Below are 22,559 nucleotides of genomic sequence, written 5' to 3'. Positions count from 1 at the left end.
ACAAGCATGAAAAATTGCAGATGTTATGTAACAACATCTGTGTGTGTGTGCGTGTGTGCGTGTGTGTGTGTGTGTGTGTGTGTGAGACAAGGGCTGGACACAGCTCCAGTCAGTATGACCAATGTTGGCCTTTCCTCTGTAACTTTTTCAGTTCTGACAGACTGTTAGTCTCTCTGGCTATAACATTCCTGTAGTCTTGGAGGACAGACACAGAAAAATTCCTCAAAGCAATCCCGTTTAAGGACATCCCAAAGTGACCCGCCCAGAGATATCGGCATGTCAAACAATCAAGAGCACAGCTTTCCCGGCCGAAATGTCCTGTTCCCTCAGGCACAGATGGAGAGGGGGGTCAGAAAGTGACCTATTAACCTCCACAGAATGCGGAACAGCTGGAACAGCCCGGAAAAATTCCAGCCAGGCTTCTTATATCCACGGCTGTTTCGCTGGTAATTAAAGGCATGCCAAGACGTTGTCAGAAATGTGTTTTTTTTTCTCCATTAATGAATACCATGACAAATTGCAGTTACATAAGGAAACTTTGTTTCTTACATCATGCATTTATTATTATTTTTTGGTTTACTGGTCCCAGAGGTGGGTCAAATGCGCAATAGCTTTGGATTCAAATACTTATCTGTTCTTGCCTGGTGCAATTGAGCCAACCAAGAGGACCAGAGGGTGGGGTTTGCACTTTTTGAGAATATTTCATAGGCTCCAATACACCAGACAAGCTCAGTGAGGCATAGAAAAGTATGAATCCAAAACAATTACATCTTTGACTGAGGTCTGAAATATCCATTTCTGGGTGTACACGACGGGAAACCCAGCACACAGGGCGCTACTGCCAGTGGCTCCAGCACTCGTGTTTAGATGTGTGCAGGGCACGCTCCGCTCTTACCTTCCGCTCTGGTGCGTAGCTCCCGCCCCGGGGACTCTCCCGACGCCCCGTCCTGGCTGTAGCAGAAGGGCATGGGGGGCAGGCTGTGGCTCTGCCCCAGGTGGGGCAGCTCCGGGCCTGGGGTGTGCTCCAGGGAGCACTGGGAGTGGCAGGAGGCGGGCGTGGCCTCCGTACTGGCCCGCAGGCAGGGGGAGCCGTTCCGCCGCTTGCTCCGGGCGATCTCGGCGAAGGAGGTGACGCGGGGCGGGGCCGGGGGCGGGGAGTGGGCGGGGCCGTGGCTCAGTTGGGCGGGGCAGCTCAGCATCCTCTCCAGGGAGCCCAGGCAGAGGGTGGGGGACAGGGGCCGGTCCAGGGTGCGGTCGTAGCTGCGGGAGCGGAGGCGGCCCGCGGCCCCGCCCACATCGCGTCCGTCCCTGACGCTCGGCAGGGGCGACACGCTGACGCGCAGCTGCCCCACGATGCCGTTCTGGGAGGGGTCCGAGCCTCCTTTCTGACCCCCCTCTCCATCCTCCTGGTCCCGCTGACGAGGGAGGAAAGATGACAGGACCCCTCTGAGTTACGACCAGGCCAAACCTTCACTCACTCTATCCCCTCCCTCTCTTACAAGCATGAGTGCATTCACAGCCAGACCTGGCCAACAACAACTCCAAAATTAGTGAGTTTACAACAGGAATTATGCTAGAACCACATACACTGAACACATACACATTAGATATCATTGTAAAATGTTTCTTCCCCCCATGGTATACAGTGAGCATGATAATTAACTGGACAGTGAGAATTTATGAGTATTTTCTTTATCATTTCATACCTGGCACAGGTCCTCTTGGTGATGGAAGGCCTCCTCCCCCTCCTGGTCCTTGGGCCGTCTGAAAAGGTAGTACTCGCTGGCCTGGGTGGGGCTGCTCGCCCGGTCCTGCTCTTCTGAGCAGCTCCCGATGGAGGAGCCGGGGGGGCTGGGTGAGGACTGGGACGAGAGGTCGCAGGTCACCAGCTTGTAGTAGTTCTGCGTGGCAGTGGCCAGTCGGGCCTGGCTCTGCATGCAGGCGCTGAGCTCCGACACTTCGCAGGGCAGGTGGTACGAGTTGCAGTTGGCGTCCAGTGCCTCGGGGGTCTGGCAGGGGCAGGACGAGGGGCAGGGGGCGCTCTCTCGGGGAGACGGCCCGGCGATGGGCCGGAGGTCATTGGGCGAGACGTGCAGGTCCAGGTAGAAGGCGCCCCCCGGCTCGGGGGAGGAGGAGGGGCAGGACTGCTCGGCGGAGCTGTTGAGGTTGGGAGGCTTGGCGGGGACGCCATTGTTCATCTTGTTGTAGATGGCGCTGAAGTTCACCAGCACGCCGTCGGAGCTGTTGCAGGACGAGTCGCTGGCGTAGCCGGCGGGGCCCTCGGGGAAGGCGTCCGGGAAGGGCTCGGGGAGGCTGCAGCAGCAGCAGCGGCGGCGCGAGGAAGCTGGAGGGACGAAGTCGCAGCTGCACGTCTGACTGCGCTGGCTGCCCCCCTGGGGGACCTCGTCATCCTCCTCTTCTTCCTCCTCCTCCTCCTCGTCCTCTTCCTCGCCCCACTCCTGCTCCCCACAGTCCATGGACAGGGTGGAGCCGCTGCTACCATAGCGACACTGGCGCTGCAGCCCCAGCAGGTCCATGCCTTCCAGCCTGGAGCCGGCCTTCAGGGCCCCGATTCGGGCTCCCTCCAGGGCAGCCTCCTGTCCCCCCACCAGGCCCCCAATGGCACTCCAGGACCGGCGCCCGCTCATCAGGAAGGGCTCGGAGGGGTACCCCGCTTCGTGCAGGCGGAAGGGCGACACCCCCGTCCCGTTGTCCACGGCACCGTTGGAGTTGCCGTGCAGATGGAAGGAGGAGTCCTCCAGGTAGCCGTTGAGGTTGTCTCCTTCGTCGTCCTCGTCGTACTCCTCCTCATCGTCCTCGGTGTTGAGGAGGAAGGGGTTGTGCCGCAGCGGGTTGCCCTTGTCCCGGGCCTTGGCTCGCAGGGGCAGGAGAGGCGGGTCCTCCGAGTTGTTGGAGGAGGTGAAGGAAGAGGAGTCGCTGACCACGCTGCCTCCCCTGCGGCCTCCGGCCTCCATCCCCCCGCCGTCCCCCACACCGCCGCTGGAGCTGCTGCTGCTGGAAGTCTGGATGAGGCTGCTGTAGACCAGCGCCTCCCGGGGAATCACGTCCCGCTCCGGCAGCGAGGTGGTGCGCGTCAGGCCCAGGTTGTCCGGGGTGCAGAAGGGGGAGGCGTGCTTGGCCGACCCGCAGCACTGACGGCCCGATACCTGGCAGTGCACCAGGGGGATGTGGTGCACGATCAGGGTGTCCCCCGAAAGCTTTGGGGAGCTGTCCATTCCTTCGGCGGAACGGGCTGGTGAGGGCAGGATGGCAGAGGGGCTTGGCTGGGTAAGGATGCGGGGGGGGGTTTAGTTCAGATGGTGGACACCAGGACCCAAACTATGGGACCCAGTGCAGGACACGGTGCAGGTAATGACACTGGAGCAGGAGTCCCCATAGTCCGAGTGAAACATCTGAAACGAGATGAAAACGGAAAGTCAGGGTCAAACTGATGCAGAGCACTTGAGCACAGGCCAACCCAAATCCAGAGAACATTTAAAAAGGAACAAACCTTCTCATTCTCAAATGGTAGCAGGCAGCAGGTCTAGTGCCGTTCTGCAGTGAATAGTGAAGTGTCATAAAATTCCGTCACTTCTAAATATAACAAGGTCCTGTGGTTGTCTGCAGTAAGAAAAGACTGGGAAGAACTACTGTAAGAGCAGTCATGTGCTGAGAGTGTTATAGGCATTTGAGGGCCTATATTCACAAAGCATTGGGTTCCTGAGGTCAGGTTTCCTATGTCCTCATCCTAACATTTCCATTATGAGCTAAAATGCCAATCTGATCCTCGATCTGTGATCTGCACTCCTGAATATAGGCCCTGAGTGACCGGGCTATCTTCAGCATACTCCCAGAATGTGCCCATTACCTCCTACCTGAGTTATGACCTTAGTAATGCAGGTGGTCATGTACAGTACACCTCCAAATGGCAACATACCAACGGGTCCACTTATCCTCCCGGGTAATGAGGACTTGCACAAGTCAACAAGTTAGAAGTATTTATCTACAACACCGAGGTTTGTTGGGAGGTGAACACCAGGTTTGGGTGCTCACAAATCAAAAAAAGTGCCCATAATTTGCAATGGCAATTCTTCTCTTAATTTATAGAATTTCAGCTCATTTCCAGAACTAACACTGAAATTACCCCCTACACAGGTAAAAGCAGGGGAAGTCAAAACCAAAAATCTGCCGGGGAACAGGAGGCAGAAGCCTTCCTAGGGAATTCCAGAACTGAATTACACCAATCCATATTCCACTTAAGAGAACAGCCAAACATCTACCTGATAACTGCATCCACCAGACAATTCCCAAACCCTCCCCTCCCCCACCACCCCCCCTGCATGGGCCTGAAATCATTCCAGTGAGAGGAACTAACTCCCTGCGAGACATAAATAGGATAATTAGACAGATCAATTTGCCCAGAGCTGGCATACTTGAGAGTAAGGCATACTTGGATGATAAACTGAGGCTTGGTAATGACTTTGAGACTGAGATTGTGATGTTGTATGATGCATTACAATTTAGCTATTTCCTGTGTTGAAAATTCAACAGACTTGTCATATATTTTTCAGGAATCATGCATTAATTACAAAATTAATTTAACAGCTAAATTAACAGTTGAAAGTAATATGTGGCTAACTGCCACAGTATCACACCCTGCTGGGCTGAAATTGTTCACTTCACAAGTGACTGTTCCACATAGTCACACACAAGTCCTGACACACGGCCGTACACACACACATGCACACACACATCCTCTTCTCTCCATAACTGTCGGAGGATATCCAACCTTCTGTATCGTGTGAGTCACTTCCAATACCTTGGCAGAATGCAAAATGTGTATTGGCAGGAAGGCATGCCAAGCTGTCTCCCTGGTAAAATTCCTGCACAGGCACTCCACGCGGGCCCTGGAGAACTGCCATTCTGGAATACCGAGCACCCACACTGCACACCAAACCTTCAGCCAGGCAGCCAGCCCTGTGACTCACACAGTAAGTGTAGGTTGCACCTGGCTCACCTCCTAACAGGCTCCCAAGCAAAGAGTCTGTGTTTGAAAATGTATTCATTTCATAAAGTTAGACATCCTGCTAATGTGTGCCCATGGATCATGAATTGGGGTTCAAAAAGGGCCATCAAGTGATGTTATTGTGTAGCAGGGAGAACTCAACAAGGATTATGTCTTGCCATGGAAGACATGGCACCATTACTCTACACTGCCCCTCTCTCTCAAACTATCACACATAGACCATTTCAGCCCAACCCCTCTACTGCTTCAAATCCATGCCACGACGCAACCTGGAAGCCTAGAGGCATCAGCTTGATCTTCAGACTGATCTATTAACATATTAACAACACTACTTTGTCCTGTCTATTTTACTAGCTAGTTTAAAAATGTAGGCTATAATCTGCCCGACCAATATGATTAGGCTATTTGTTCACTAAAACTTTAACTACGGACTCAGGGACAGGATGTGGAGAATGGGCACCCACTTTATGGGTGCTTCACTGAGGAGCTTTCTTCTCACCACTGCCTCAGTGTGTGAGAAAACACACACACGCACACCAAATTGGTTATTTTCTCAAGCTTTCTTGTTGAGCTGGTTCACTGCCTGCGGCTGGTCAATAAGACAGCCAGCGCAGTAATTACAGGCCAGTGACCCTGCGGCCTCGGTGGAGGTCTGCGATTGCGTTTGTCCAGAGGAGGATAAATGTGGGTCAGGGTGCAGTTTCACACATCCTCCTTTCACTAAAGACAGAGAACTCAATAAAAACACTCATTTTAATAAAACACTCATTTTAGAAGCAAGGTTGTACTGCACATTTTCAGGGCAAAACATAGGTGCTGCCACTAAAGTGAATGGGAAATATTTGAAGGCAAAATATAGCTTCCCAAAGACTCTAGAGCGGGCTCTAATTAAGATTGATTAGCTGAACTTTAACTGAAGTTAAAGAGGTTATGCTAGTGCAGTAAAGTTAAAGCTACTGTAAACACATTACGATAAGAACAGTTATCACTAGTCCACTAGTTACAACTTCTAGATGCTCTTGTCCTTGTAGAACCACAACAACAACAAAACAGCCCTTCAGACCTAATAATAGCCTCATCCCACTTTATAACACATTATTGCAAAGTAAGGACTTTGAATTTGGCTTACATGCCCAAGCCATTTATTACTGCTGCACTTATTAGACTACAGGGTGAAAAGCATGACTGACAGTTAGGAGAGTGTTTCTATCCGACAATTGCTCCAATATTTAGGAAAAATAAACAATACCAAGAAAACCAGCCACCACTGCAAAAAGGTCAATTTTATGCAACACAGTGGGAACAATGTCTTAAATCTTAGTATTTGAAAAATACCACCATCTAATACATATAAATGTTCTAGTGGTATTGACTCTCATAATGAAGTGAAGATTTGCGAGCTCAGCTGTTCAAAATAGACCTGTGTGCGGAAATGAAGGTCTTTCTAATTACACATTCAGGCAACCGTCATTAACAATTAAAAACTGGTACAAAAATAGCTTAGAATTATGGTTCTTTTATGTCAAAAAATATGTTAACATGGGAATGATCCATGTCATATTTCATACAATGAACAGCTAAATTGACATTTAAAAACACTGAAGCAAAGCAGAATACTGCAATGCTATGGGGTTTGACTATTTTCGTGCCTGATGACACAAAACTACTGCTATCTGCAGGCAGAACACTATCAGTCCAAGCCCCAGGTTTGCACAGCCAGTGAATCCACAGCCACGGACGAACACATTTTTAACCCTTGTGTAGTCTTAATATTCTGTATACTCCCCATGTCCTAAGGGTAAAAAATGACCCGCCTTCACTAAACCCCTAAAATAAAGCAGCTTAATTGAATTTTAAAGCTCAAATCTATTTTGCATGAAGAAACAACCTGTCACTCATCAATAATTTCGGGGGTTTTCTCTGCTGTTGAAACATAGTGGCGGGTCATTTTTGACCCTTAAGACAACACGAGGGTTAAAGAAAACACATGGAGGCTCATCTTTCCCACTGCAGCCCGACGCTTTTCATCATAATGCTATCATAACAGCGGCACCATTTATGGTCAACTAAAGAACAGCAGTCAGCATCATGTGCATTAGAACGTCAACACATTTGACAGCCAAGCTGCGTGTACACTAAGGCCACACGACATTAACAGTATTAGTCTGAGCCAGTGACCTGAACGATCGGTTCGACCCTCATAGTCCACTCACACAAAACAACGCTACAAAGTCAATGTACAACAGACAGCTTAGTAACTAATGGGACGCTAATGGACTTTATATGTTCCCAGGTGTGCGGTAACACGGAGTCCATGCACAAGCACGACATGATGGTTCAAATGCACAGGGTGCCCTGCCATTAAGAATCTCAAACAACACTTACTGCAAGGGCAGCATTTTCCCCGGAAACTGCTAAATAGTCTCTCATCAGAAAGGGAAGTCACTAGCAAGCGCAAGCTTATTATTTTGCACGCAGAGTGCGTTGCTTCATTACAGCGGGGCTGGGTTGGGCTTAAGACAGCTGTCAGGCACTGAACGCTGCAATTGATATATGTAATGGGAGAAAACTTGTGTTCTGAAAAGCCTCTCTTTTTTAGCATTTCACAGTTGAAGCTGCTGTATTTTATCAATGCCTCCAGGACAGAACAACTGCAGAAAAAACATATTCCAGACAGAAAACCTCCACCTACACCCAGGATGTCTGATGACAGGGATTGCTGCCAGGAACTGCAGCCAAACCCAACAACAACAAAAACAGCAAATAATAACAACAGCATGTCATGCTGCACTCCAGAGAAGATTAATAATACCTTAAACCAGTTTCAGACCAAAAACAGGACAGTGGTCTGAACACAAACTTTCAAGCACTGATCTAGAAAACAACAAACAAGAGCATAAATCAGGGTTGCCCAGAACCTACAAGAAGGCAGATCTCTGGGAGGAGGATTGGTTAGCCCCGGAAAAACTATACAAAACCAATAGAAAACTCAACGGCCCTGAACTCATGGTGAGGCAACCAAGAAAACATAAAAAACATTCAGCAACTCCATTCAGGTGCATGCCTGCAGTTTCCCCTAGTTTCTCCTATTCTACAGGGATGCTGAATGGTGAAATATGGTGAGTAGCAGCAAAATGGCAGCCAAGGCCTCATGCCTGCGATCCAAGCCTTGCAAACATAGTGGTTTAATACTTGGCCTCCATATCCAGACAGGACAGATTCTGAGGCTTCAAAAGTGCCCCAGACAGGAGAACTCTCAACAGGAAGTCTGGGGTTGAGGGCCAGGAGGTTCAGCTGAAACACAACATCCACATATTAACTTCAAAGACAAGACAAAAAGTCTAAATACTTACGGTTCAATCCTCTAATGCTTATTATATATGCATCAAACAACAATGGCTGCCACTGCAATGCTAATAAATAAATAAATGATGTACACTCAGCGAGCACTTTATTAGGTAGACCTGTACACCAGCTTGTTAATGCAAATTTAATCAGCCATTCATGTGGCAGCAACTAAATGCATAAAAGCATGCATACATGGTCAAGAGGTTGTTTTTCAGACCAAATGTCAGATTGGGAAAGAAATGTGATCTAAGTGACTTTGACTGTGGAATGATTATTTATATTATATGACAGGGTGGTTTAAGTATCTCAGAAACTGCTTGATATCCTGGGATTTTCACACACAACAGTCTCTAGAGTTTGCAGAGAATGGTGCGAAAAACAAAAAACATCCTGTGGGCAAAAATGTGCTGTAAATGAGAGAAGTCAGAGGAGATGGGCCAGAATAGTCGAAGCTGACAGGAAGGTGACAGTAATGCAAATAATCACACATTACAACAGTGGTATGCAGAAGAGTATCTCTGAACACACAACATGTCAAACCTCCAAGTGGATAGGCTACAGCAGCAGAAGACTAATAAATACCTCAATGAGTGTATATGCAGTTATGTCAAATTACCTTCGATTATAAAAAAAGAACACTTACTGATCCTCTCCCCTGAAGCCTAAAACTCTGAAAGCAGACACAGAGGTGGGGAGAATCTGAGACGGCCCTACCACCCTGCCCTCACTCATAGCCCTGTTCCCAGGCCTGGCCGTGACCGTCCCCAGACATTAACATCATCATGGAGGTCGGTAGCTGGAAGTCACAAAATCGGGGGGGGGACCCCAGACCTCTGCTCATCCCCTGCCCTCGTCACCGCCTGCCTGCTGCTGGTCCCCCTGCCAGGCTCTCCCTTCGCACCTGTGCATCCCGCGAGCAGCCCTCTCCTGTCCAATCAGCCGCCTCGCAGGGAGCCAGAGGAGAGGCACTGCAGAGGTACTGCGCATTCCGCGGAGCACACACTCGCACGTATGCGCAGACTCACACAGCCGCGCATACACAGATGCGCACGCACGCTCATACTTAGCCGACACACACAGGCACACACACTTATACGTGCGCTGTCTCTCACATATACACACCTATATATATGCTCTCTCGCTCGCATGCACACACACACACACACACACACACACAAACACCTATACCTGCTCTCTCTCAAATGCACACACACCTATATTCATGCCTCGCTCTCTGTCTCTCTCTCACACACACACACACACACTCTCAAACACACTCACTCACACCCACGTGCATGCACAAACATATACACTCAGAAAGACATACTCACACTGTATGCACAGACATACCAGTGCAAAGGGACACGGAGAGAGCATCACACGGCTGTTCATCCCCCTGCTCCCTCCCTGTGTCTCTCTCTCACTGCTATAGCAACAGCATCACAGCACAGACTGAGCATGCTCACAGACTGGAACGTGCCAAGGGATCAAACTAGCGCGGGGGGGGGGCAGTAATTTCTTTCTCTTCTCAAGTACGGGGGGGAGGGGGGGGAATGAAAACAGAGGGAGCTTCAGACGAGGCATTCAGGGATCTGAGTTAAATTACAAAATGTTAGTAATTAAAACAATCATATCTTATAAAAACAGGAATAAATCCTAACAGTGCACCAAGACTCCACCTCGGAAAAATGAGGCTATCGCAACTGTAGATCTGACCATAATCTTCACACGTAAAAATCACATCCCCAGGCTGAGAAAAGACATCACTGTTAATCCATTTATTTGTTCGCTTGGCAGACAGAGCAATGCGTATACTGACAGTAGCAAGCGAGACACCAGAGGCAAATCAAGCTAAATCAATGTCACCTCACAATGTCCTTCTGCTCTTTCTGTCCTTTCAGAAATGTACTGCATTGTACCACGTGTCGACAGTGTCACCGTCTCTGTCTCCCATCACACACCGTCTGCGTAGCACTGCCGTCTGATTGGACATACCGGCCTGCTCTGCTATTCGATTGGACAGCACATACAGCCTGCCCTGCAGTAGCTCATCTCTGATTCCCCAGGCTCAATCCCAGCGCAGACACATACAGTACAGTACACACACACACACACACACACACACACACACACTTACTCACATGCTGTTATGCATTCACATACAGACACACGCACACCTGCATGCACGCCCACAAGTATACACACACACACACACACACACGCATATACACACAAACACACCCCTACTCACACGCTGTTATGCATTCACATACAGACACGCACACACCTGCATTCATGCCCACAAGTATACACACACAAGACACACAGACATACAGATACAAGCAGGCACAGACAAGTACACGTACACACACACGTAGGCACACACATCACCAAAGCTGACTATCCTGGTAATCCATGTAGTTATAACTTTCTGATCTATTGATGCTGAACGCCAAAAGAGCACATCGATTCATCAAATAACTGGAAGGATCCTGACCGATGATGAGATACAAAGCAAACACTGTAGAATTCAGGGATTATGTGCAAATGACCATCCAAGCGATGATTTAATTACAACTTTCTCTCTGTCTGAAAGCCCTCAGGCCTGTGATCATGCTCGCTGAGGCTGTGAGAGAAAATAAGCAGTGAGGCAGAGGACTGCCCTGTTTCCTTATGAGACGGTCGGTTAAGACTCACAGGGGAGATGCGCCACCAGGAGCCTGGGAACAGGGCGGCCATTTTGCTTTGCTTATTACAGCCAGACTCTGGGAGGAGTTCAGTTACATAAGAGTACAGACACAGAGCTGCTGTCCGCCCGCAAGCTATTTGTAGAGCAAACACAGACACGCTCACAAATATGGACACAAACAGGCAGATGCACACACACACACACCCACACGTGCCATACATTCTGAAGGCAGAATTAAGACACATACCACATGCACATGCACACTTGTGGACAAGTGCACACACACACACTCACACACACACACACACACACACACGCCATTGTAATTACATACACACCACTTATCCGCATGACACCTCAGCAAGGGCAACAGGGAGAAGAACTCAGGACACCAGGAGATCCATTCAGCCAGTCATCCAATTCATTAACCCAGGGCTCCACAGGGTCTATGCTAACATTAAAGGATGGTCACGCTCACAGAAGAGTAGGAGAGTATCCATACGCATGCATGATTGATGCAGCAAGAACACATACGTTCCTGAGCATGAGAAAAAACAACTGTAAGTGGTTGTCATCAGATGCTGATGAATAAGGCACTGCCTCACACTCTTACACATGTTTCCAGCCCGTCACGGCTACCTTATGCAGGCATCTGTGAGCTGATTTTCTGCAGAGGCAGCGTGGTTGGGAACATTACAAAGTCACCTCCACTGCTAGTCTCTATCTGCTCCTCTATATGACATTACAAAGTCACCTCCCTCCTGCAAGACACAACAGCTTTCACTCCATGCTGATAAACATTTAGAAACGAATCACTTTCTTCATTAAAAAAATGGGGACCGGCTTTGGACCAAGAGGAACTGACATAGGGAACATTCCTGAAGAATGGGAGAATCTTCTCCGGGTTACACACCAACGCCGTATGTCTCATGGAATCCACAACAAATTAATCTACAGCACATTAAGCTCAAATCCGAACACACAAACAAAAGTGCAACAAATAATGATGCCATCCAAATGATGATGTCACACACAGCCAGAGCATTTAAAATACAGGGAAAGTACATAACCTTTATATTATATTTTGATTCCAGCACTTATAAGATACAGTTTTGAGCAAGCCCTTCCAATGAGACAGTGTAAAATTTGGCAGCCCTGTGAACTGCCTCAGTTCCACAGAGACAACCACAAACACCACCACCTGCAAAAACTCTGCGCTCATTTTTGGGACTGGGCGCCTTGTTTTTCAGACTCCAGACAGAGCATGTTTGTGCTTCTCCCCGCCAGCATCTGGGTATAATCTGAAAAATAATCTCACCAACATCTGAAGGGAACCATGGAAACCCCCCCCCCCCCCCCCATCTCGCCCTTCCCTTCTTCTGCTGTGAGGCACAAACAACACCCCGGTTGCCAAGTTAATGGCGGAGATGAACTCACCCTTTTCCATGCCGTATCCATTATCTCAGTCTTAGCGAGAATAGGCTGGAGCTGACCTGGCCCAAACACTTCATTTTAAATGATTCAAACACTTCCCTTTAAACACTGGAAACATTTTCAACATTTTACAGATAGTTTTTCTTTATCCTTTATTTAACCAGGGAGATCCACTGAGAACGTGTTCTCTTTTACAAGAATGCCCAAGGAGAAATGCCAGAGAGAACAGTTGTGTGGTGTGTGTGTGTGTGTGTGTGTGTGAGTGTGTGAGTGTGTGAGAGAGAGAGAGAGAGAGAGAGAGAGAGAGAGAGAGAGAGAGAGAGAGATACATAGATAGATACAGAGATACAGAGAGAGAGAGAGATACATAGATAGATAGAGATACACAGAGAGATACAAAGATACAAAGATAGATACAGAGATACAGAGAGAGAGAGATACACAGAGAGATACAGAGAGAGAGAGAGAGAGAGAGAGAGATGGGTAAAGCCCCTGAAGCCAATGTCTGAGCACTGGAAAGAAAAGTCTTGTCTTAAAGTGTTAAGTGTCAAAACATTATCTCTCATGTCAAAAATATTACTTTAAGTTACGTTCTGCTTGTCATTTGTCTTATTTGTCTTATTTTTATAATTTGAATCCATAAAATAAGATTGAAATTAAATCTAAATATAAAATTCAAATATTTGTTAAGAAGAAAAAAAAAATCTGTAATTTACAGTGTGTGAATTAATACATAATAATTAGCGCTTATTACAATTCTCTGTGCACAAATTAACATCCTGTCTCTAGGAACAGACTAAAAATGATCAAAGTCTGCTATATGTTGCACTAAGAACCACAAAAAAACAAACAAATGCCAATTCATACAGTATGTACAGTACATTTAACATTATATTTACATGAAATTTTACATTCAGCAGATAGTAAAAAGATTACAGAATTGATTATTATTACACAAGATTTAACCGACTGAGTCAACCAGCAACAGTTCCGAGATGACTAATTAATTCCCTCCCAATTTAACAAGCCTTTCACTACCTCACAAACACACAAGCGCATTACCGCACTCTGCTATGTGATGATCACAGCTGTTCAGCTCGGAATGATCAGGGAGAACTGGGCCTTATTCCAAAATGGCCCCTCCCTATCCCGGATCTTTCTCAAGAATAACACTACAGGAATCAATCACTTCAGAACGCATCTGTGCTCATTTGTACAGCTTGCAGAGCATTAGCCACACAGCATTCACAAACAGCACATTTTTTATATTTAGTAAATTATAGGGATCCCCTAAAAGCTATCACAGAAGCGTACAAGAGTTTCAGAGAGAGAGAGAGATTGAGACACAGACATAGAGAGACAGAGAGAAAAAAGACAGGGAGAGAAAGAGCGAGACACTCAAATACAAAGAAATACTGTATGCCCAATATACAGTGAGGGTGGGCCTTCTGGCACTTCTCTTCCTAATGCTCACTACCAGCACAAAGGAGAAAGTTAAAACATCCCTTCTTTCCCAGAAAAGAGCGGGGGTCACCCTGTGGTCTGTTCGTCGGGGAAGGTTCTGGAAAGGCCATTGTGATGGTGTGGCACAGCAGCTGGACAGAGAGGCAGTGTCTGGGTGTGTGACGCCTCTACTCAACCGCTATTTCTGGAGCAGTCTCCTCCAAAACAGTTGTCATGGGGAAGAAATATAAATGAAGATGGACAGTCTACTCTACGAGTCAAAGGTCCATCCAGTCCATTTCCCAAAAATAAAAGAGGAAGGAACACAGGGCATGGAATGGCATTTAGTATGAACGCAAAACAAAATAGCCACAGGCAGTTGGCTGCACTGATAAATACCGCAGTGTGCAGCGTCAAATGCTGCACTTGTCTGGAATTTAAGTCCAGACAGACTGGAACCAAAGTGACAAGCACCCATGATTGAGACTCAGGGCTCAGTGCTGCTGAACAAAAAGAGCTCCTATCTGTCCAACTGCCCCGCCAATGGAAGACTGACATGCGACTCCCCGATTCCTAAATCTCTGATTGAGCTGTGTATCGTAATAACGTGTGTTTCACATCTAGTTGTGAAAGGGTGTTATGGCAGAGTAAATGGCTTGCTTTCTGGAGCTTGGCCAAAATGGACATTTTTTGCCACTCCAGTAACTGGCCATCAGTTCTCTTCACTTATCTTTTCACTTCTCAGCTCTAAAAACCGCACTGCAACTGGCCTATAAAAACATTTTTTTAAATGTATTCCATCTTTTCAAGATGGCACATAATTGGGCACGGTGGGGGGGGGGGAACTGCCGACCCCTCAATACCGTTCGCCAGGGCCTGGGCCATCTCTGACTGACAGCCAGTGCTATTGTGGGAGAAAAATATAATGTAGTACAATGCAACCTAGGATATATGTATCCAGATATGTATAATGCTTATAGTTAGAAAACTGCTTAAAAAGAATAAATTGTGCTTGTGACAGATAACCAGCAAAAATGTAAGGGAGGGGTGAGTGCTCGGCCGCGGCTTCAGGAGATAAGACAGAACACCCTCCCATTGTTGGGTGCTCTCAGGTGCCTGTTAGAAAAGAATGAGGAGGAAGCGCATCCAAGGTCGGTTCCTCCTTAACCAGCCTAGGAGGAACCACGGATGATAAATATAGCCTTTGAAGATACTGTAGCAGTGGGTTCATTGCAAAACAAATGTTATATGACTTAAGGAGCAGATGTGGGCCTAGGAGTACAACGTGTGGGAAAAATACCGAGACACTGTCTGAAGATGATTGGCTTTCACCGTAATGTATTCATGTGATAACTTAGGATGTGTAATGGTATAAGAATAGACACCCTGTCTGCTAAAATCTAGAGTGTTTTCTCACATTGGTGTGAGGCATTCTCCGTGCTTTCTTATAGGGTTAATAAAGTTTGTATTATCGAAACTCTCCTTGCTGTGAAAGAACTGGGTTCTTTTAAACGGGAAAGGTTGCTTGCAAGAAGTCTCTCCTAACTCAAAGGGAACTTCCCCAACAGTAACTTGGCGTAGTTGGCAGGATCTCTAACTCGTTTCTGTCTCAGAAGGGGCTGAGTCTCACCAGTCCGGGACTGGAAAGGGATTGGCAGGATCTCTAACTGCTGTCTGTTTCAGAAGGTGCTTAGTCTTCCTAGTCCGGGACTAAAAACGAAGACCGCCTCCGGGAAGAGGGAGCGACCCGAGATCCGGATCCCTAAAACAAAGACCGCCTTCGGGGGGAGAAAGCGATACGAGATCCGAATACTGAGGAAGGAGAAAGACTGAGCGGCAACCCCACGGCAACTAGAACGAGACTTGGGCAGACTACACCGGGTGTAGGGCGTGCCTATGCGTTGACGAACGCACCGGTCCGGGACCGGAGATCTCGTAAGGCCTTAAGACTCATTTCAGGTTGGTACCTTTCTGTAATTGTTAAAATGGGGAATAGTTGCGGGAAGGAGCTAAATGTGGGCTGTGATCAATTTACAGGACCCTTAAGAACAATGTGGAACCAACACGGACCATCAGCCGTGGAAAGGTTTAAAAATTTGGCAAGAACATGGGTTTCCTTTAAAAGGCACATTTTCAACACAGAGGTTAGAGGATGTTAGAAAAAATATGGAAAGTTGTACCAGGAAAAGACATTTTTGTAAAAAAAAAGGAATTAAGGGGATTTGAGTTATGGGAACGAGAGGCACGTGAAAGGCAGGCGAGACAACAAAGAAATAATGATAAAAAAGGAGAAACTCAGCCTCCGTCGTATTTTTCAGCTGGGGCGAGTGGGAAAAGCACACCCTGTTTATATCCCTCACTAACCATGTTAAAACATTCCGAGGTTGACACGGACCTGGACTGCCCGGTGCCCCGTCCACCTCCCCAAGCACCTCCATCGCACCAGCCAGCCCCGGTCCTCAACACCCCGACGATACCGCCTGCTCCAGCCCCGACTCTGCTATCGCCACCACACCTACAGACTCCTGGAAGAGGGACCCCTCAGCCACCAACGTTGACACCCTCCACGGGCCACACCAGATCGGGATTACAGTATCAGCCACGGAAAAACTACCCGTGCGCAATACCAAACTGTCAGTTCCCTGCCACAGGAAGTGCAGCAGACAGAGCCCCTTCACACACCGCAGAGGCATGGGAACGCCAGTATGGATTAAAAGACATCCCAGAAGGAGAATGGAATAAAGAACTATATCAGGGTGATCCCGAAGGGTGGTATGGACCTAAACCTGATGATCCTCCCCACCCCCAGCTGACAATGGGACAGTTTCCGATGGTAGAATGTCCGGACCCCCATCAACCAGGGCAGGTACAATTGGTGTACCGACCCTATACTAGGGACGAACTGAGGGCAATCTGCTCGGAACTACCGAACCCAAGTCAAACCGGGGGAGAAACTTTCTATGACAAATTGATGGAAATAATACAGTGTGCTAAACCAAGCAGTAATGATCTGGAAGGCATCATGCGCAAGCATTTGGGCACCAGGTGGGGAAAGGTGAGAGACAGAGCTGGAGTACCGGGCGACGGAGGGCAAGTGACTGCCTTTCGACCCTACCGTTGTCTATAACCCAGTAGCAGGATCCCCATATGGCTTACAGACTGCGGCTTTGAGGGCAGCTCTCACAAATGTTTTTCCCACTCACCTGGATACAGGTAAACTGGCCAGAACCGTGCAGAAACCCGAAGAAACAGTGGAAGAATATCAAGACAGGCTGCAGAGTGTTGTGGAACTGCATGGAGGATTGCCGAAGCCCCAACCATTCCCGGGAGTACAAAACACACTATATGAGTCGTATCTCAGTCAACACTTTATGAACGGGCTGAGACCCAGCCTACGGGCAGCGATACAACAGACTCTTGTGGGATGGCAGCATGCCTGCCTGGATGACCTACGACGCCATGCACATCATGCGGAAAATAATGAAAGAGAAAAGAAAGAAAAAAACAACAAAAAACATCAGATGCAGATGGTACAAGTAACTGACCTCCAACTCAAACAGCTGAAGAGTCAGCAGCCAGCTAGAGGAAGAGGCAGAGGACGTGGAAGGGGGAGAGGAAGAGGGGCTGGGAGAAGCGGCGACAGAAACGGCCCTTGTTATGTCTGCGGAGAAGAAGGACATTGGGCACGAGACTGTCCCAGGAAATACAAAGGACAGGGCAGAGGAGACCAAAGACTGGGCGAAAGAGGCGAGCAAGAATGGCAAAACGCTCCACGGGGCCGGGGCACAGTGAATCATCCTGATCAGTTTGACGAACAAGCATGAAGGTGCGGGGGGAAAGGTGGATGGAGCATGCGCCAGACGGGTGAGTCCACATTAATGTTGATAAAATGCAAACCAGGAGATTTACCAAATTGGACATTAAAAGTAAATGGGAAAGACATGACCTTTATGGTCGATTCTGGGGCCGGGGTGTCAGTAATAAGTAAGAATGCATGGAAAGGGGTGCAGCCAGCAATGTCTGGAAGAGGCTTAAATACCGTAAATGTGGGGGGGAGTACTGTTTATGAAAATTTCACTGAGCCGCTGCCTACCGTTAGTGAAAACACCGCTACCCATCATTCTTTCTTATTTTCCGAAACATGTCCAGTAAACCTATTAGGAAGAGATTTAATTCGACTTTTTAATATTTGTATAATTGGTACAAACGGAGAAATGGTTGTTACACAAGGGACAAAGCCCGTTAAAAATAAAAAATGGATTTATGCATGGGGGATCACAGAGCCACCAACAGCTGCATGTCTAAAGAACGAAGCAATACATAGGAGAAGGAGATATTGCAAAGCACCAGGGGATGAAATGTCGTCAGACAAATTGCATGTAACAATGAAGGTAACAAAGCAGGAAGATTGGGGGTTCTTGGGTAAGCTAGGAGATGGCAAAGTATATAGGAGATCTCTATATGGGGCCACAAGCTACCGCATTTTCTGTAAATTTGACAGAGGAGCAAAAATCGCTGTTTTGTGTGTGTATCGACAGCTCACTGTGGTTCTGCATGCTGTGGCAGAAATACTGCTGAAACAAAAAACCGCTCACCTTTCAGCTTCGCGCATGCTCCACTACCAACATGTATTAATAACCCTACCTAATGTTGTTGTGAAACGATGCACTGTTTTAAATCCTGCTACTCTTCTTCCCACAGAAGCAGACGGAGAAGCACATGACTGTGTTGCTGTTTTGGAGGAAGTCCTCACCCCCAGACCAGACCTAAAAACAGAACCCATGCCGAATACGGATATTGAATTTTTCGTAGACGGATCCGCTTCAAAGGATCCCACAACCGGCGAAAATCATGTGGGCTATGCAATAGTAACTGAACATGCGGTACAAGAGTCCGCCTGGCTACCAGGTCACCTTTCTGCCCAAGCTGCAGAATTGTTCGCCCTTACCCGAGCGTGTCATTTGGCAAAAGGTAAAGTTGTAACAATTTACACAGACAGCTATGCATTTGGAGTGGTACATGATTTCGGTACAATTTGGAAACACAGAGGATTTCTCACCAGTGCGGGAAAACCCACTCAAAATGGACCCCTGGTCAGAAATCTTCTGGACGCCATCATGCTGCCCAGATCTGTGGCAGTTTGCAAATGCACCGCACACACACTGGGGACAGTACACCCGTGGCTAGAGGAAATGCAGCAGCTGATGCGGCTGCTAAGACAGCAGCACATGCCCCTGTGAAAATGACCCTCCAAATGTTGAATGAACAAAAAGACCCACAGCTTACAATACAAGAGAGTCAGGAAATGGCTACCGCCACAGAGAAGGCAAAATGGAAAAACAAAGGGTCAAAGGTCGATGGTCTGTGGGTGGGGAAAGCCTCAGGTAAACCTTTTCTACCCCAATGTTTGGTTCCATACTGAAATTGACACATGGAAAGACCCATGTGTCAAAAGGAGGGATGGTGGCAGAAATGAAACAATATTGGGACCTCAGCACATGTGCATTCAAAAGTCACTCACAAAATATTTGTTCCAGATGCATCGTGTGTGCAACACACAACATCGGAGTAGCAGTAAAAACGGAACCAGGCGCTCAACCAGCAGCACAAGAGCCGTTTGAGTACTTAATGATGGATTTCATTGAACTAACCCCTTGCAGAGGCCAAAAATATTGTTTGGTGATCATTGATATGTTTTCAAAATGGATTGAAATTTTTCCTTGCAGACATGCAAATGCAACAACGGTGGCGAAAGCACTTATTAGGGAAATCATTCCCAGGTGGGGAATACCAAAACGAATATCCTCAGATCGAGGTTCACATTTCTATAACAATTTGATGAAAGCATTGACCAAATTTTTCTCCATTGACATGCGATTCCACTGCGCTTATCACCCGGCCAGTGCAGGAGCAGTGGAAAGAGCAAATGGAGTGGTCAAAAACAAATTGACAAAAACAATGGCAGAAACAGGGCTGGATTGGATAACAGTTCTGCCCATAGTCATGTTGTCCATGAGGTCAGCGGTAAGTAAGACGACAGGATTGTCGCCCCACAAGGTCATCACGGGGAGACCCATGAGAACCCCCGTGGGGCCCCCAATTGCCAGTAGATGATCAAATGGCTCAATATTGTGTGGAATTGAATAAGGCACTGCGATTTGTCTCAAAGCAGGTGAAAGCAGCACAACCAGCCGTACGTGACGAACCTGGCCATCAGCTGAAACCAGGAGACTGGGTGGTGGTGAAGGACTTCCAGAGGAAGAGGTGGTGCGAACCCAGGTGGCGTGGACCGTTCCAGATCCTACTCACGACTCCGACGGCTGTTCGAGTAGCTGAGCGCACTTCCTGGATACACGCCCGTCACTGCAAGCTGTACAAACGAGGGGGATGCCTGTGACGAGCCATAGGCTGTCTCTGATCAGCAATGGGGACAAATGGCGAGTGGTATGGCTTGGGGTTATGACAATCACTATAGCCTCATGTGCTCCCACTGCCTATCACCTGGACAGAAAGGGCTCGGAAGACACTCAAGAAAATAGGACACAACGAGGTGTACCAGACTCTCTCTGGGCCAGGGCCACCCACAACGTATGGTGGAAATGGGCTAATCACACAGCAATGAAAGAAACTGAAGGGAGAGGGGACTGTGTCGTTTGGGTCGTTCCGACACCCTACAACACTTCCACATGTGCAAGATGGCTGATGGAGCACCGAGAGACTTGTGAGGCAATGTGTGGGGTTGTAAACATAAATGATGAATGTGCAGCAGCAAACCAAACCGAACTATATTGTTGAATATGACTAGAACAAAAAACTGTTTATGTGTACAAAATTGTACTAGAGGGGCTGGGACCTGCCCGTATTTGTGTTTAATGATGCAAGGATCAAGACACTATAATGCTTCTGCCCACTGTACAAATGTGACCATGTGGCCCGAAATTAAGAGGGAAGAAAATATCACAAAATGGGGAGTGGGTGAATCTAAAATAGAATGTTATAAACGTACAAATGGGGTAGTAAATGTAGGGGCATTCCCAGCCAACAATTGTAGTAAAACGTGGAACGTAAGTGAATTGGAAAATACACAGTCAACAAACGGGTGTGCTCTACCTCCACAGTGGGCTCTCCAGGGGACGGGGATACCGCTGGCTGACTTATGGTGGGCCTGTGGTCTCTCCCGACCCTTAACCTAGACATTGCCCACCAATTGGACTGGAACTTGTGCTCGGGTTATGAAGGTGCTTAGGGTGGATGTAAGTACCTTCCATGACCAGAGCGCTCAAAGTATGCGCCGAAGAGCGTATCAAGGCGACAGTAGAGTGTACTTAGATGCTATTGGCCAACCGAGGGGCATCCCATGTGAACATAAGGCCATGGATGAGGTAAAAGCAGGTTTCGCATCTATATTTATATGGGTACAACCTAATAAAAATGTAGAGTGGATAAATTATATACACTATAATCAACAGCGATTTATTAATTACACTGATGAGGCTTTGACTGCCCTGGGCGAACAATTGGATGCCACAAGTAAAATGGCCTGGCAAAACCGCCAGGCCTTAGACTGGCTATTAGCAGAGAAAGGAGGTGTATGTGAAATGTTTGGAGACCAATGTTGCACGTACATCCCTAACAATACTAGCCCGGAAGGTTCCTTTACTGATGCTATGCTTAAAATTAAAAACCTACGAAAAGAACTTAGTGAGAACTCAGGAGTCAGTCCATGGGGGAATTGGTCATGGCTTCTAGATTCCTGGTACGGTGTTTTCGTTAAAATTGGAATGACTTGTGCGGTAATTTTTGTTATATTGGCATTGGTGTTTTGTTGCTGTGTTCCACTCCTGCGGAAGGTTATAGGAAAATGGATTTCTGAGGGGGTGACCACTCATCTGATTGGCTTTCACCGTAATGTATTCATGTGATAATTTAGGATGTGTAATGGTATAAGAATAGACACCCTGTCTGCTAAAATCTAGAGTGTTTTCTCACATTGGTGTGAGGCATTCTCCGTGCTTTGTTATAGGTTAATAAAGTTCGTATTATTGAAACTCTCCTTGCTGTGAAAGAACTGGGTTCTTTTAAATGGGAAAGGTTGCTTGCAAGAAGTCTCTCCTAACTCAAAGGGAATTTTCCCAACACTATGGACAGACATGAGGCCAAACACAATATGGCTGCTCACAACTTCCAACAGTTACAGTATGCAACTTTTTCACCATATTACTATTAGTCCATATTAATGCACAGCCATCGTTCCATTTACGTTATTGCCATGCCTAAGCCGTCTATACACAGCTTTCCAAATTGTGTGATTATGTTTAAATTAATCAATAATGTTTCAATGATATAATGTAAGTGATGTCACCATACAATCGCTAGTGAATTCAATGTTAGGCTTCTTCTATAATTCATATAGGCTAAATAGACAGTGAGTACAGCCAAAGTGAAACATGTTTGTACTTTATTACCCTCCCTGAAATGGCAAAAACATCTGTCAGATGAATAACATGGGGAACCAAAACCAAAGCCGAATTTTGTGTTGGAACTGCTTTTGTGTCAGAAGTACATTTAAACAGGATGGATTGGCAAATAATAATTGAATAAATAAACTGCCAGAGCCAG

At 47.3% G+C, this 22,559-nt stretch overlaps 2 protein-coding genes across 4 annotated transcripts in view; one reads left to right on the top strand and one right to left on the bottom strand.

The window, feature by feature from the left end:
• The window catches only part of LOC133141530 (AP-4 complex accessory subunit RUSC2-like), a 42,364-nt gene that overhangs the window by 11,911 nt on the left and 7,894 nt on the right, over positions 1 to 22,559 (bottom strand). Inside the window, exons 2-3 of the mRNA XM_061262099.1 lie at positions 1,707 to 3,413; positions 896 to 1,415 (exon numbers count right to left, since the gene is read on the bottom strand). Coding sequence (XP_061118083.1) covers positions 896 to 1,415; positions 1,707 to 3,236 — 2,050 coding nt within the window. The 5' untranslated portion in view covers positions 3,237 to 3,413. The remainder of the gene's footprint in view (positions 1 to 895; positions 1,416 to 1,706; positions 3,414 to 22,559) is intronic.
• Positions 15,804 to 21,865, top strand: LOC133105501 (uncharacterized). Of its 3 annotated transcripts, none has more exons than XM_061215641.1 (2): positions 15,804 to 17,804; positions 20,113 to 21,865. In XM_061215641.1, exon 1 carries the CDS (start codon positions 16,093 to 16,095, stop codon positions 17,065 to 17,067), a length of 975 nt encoding a protein of 324 aa, XP_061071625.1. In that variant the 5' UTR covers positions 15,804 to 16,092; the 3' UTR covers positions 17,068 to 17,804; positions 20,113 to 21,865. The 3 variants fall into 3 exon arrangements, with proteins under 3 accessions (XP_061071625.1, XP_061071624.1, XP_061071626.1); XM_061215640.1 differs by having other exon boundaries at positions 20,110 to 21,865; XM_061215642.1 differs by lacking the exon at positions 20,113 to 21,865 and adding an exon at positions 18,642 to 18,721.

Source organism: Conger conger, chromosome 12 (assembly GCF_963514075.1).
Source record: "Conger conger chromosome 12, fConCon1.1, whole genome shotgun sequence".
Taxonomy (NCBI): Eukaryota; Metazoa; Chordata; class Actinopteri; order Anguilliformes; family Congridae; genus Conger; species Conger conger.
Note: the sequence above shows the minus strand (reverse complement) of the source record. Positions and strands in the feature narration are given on the sequence as shown.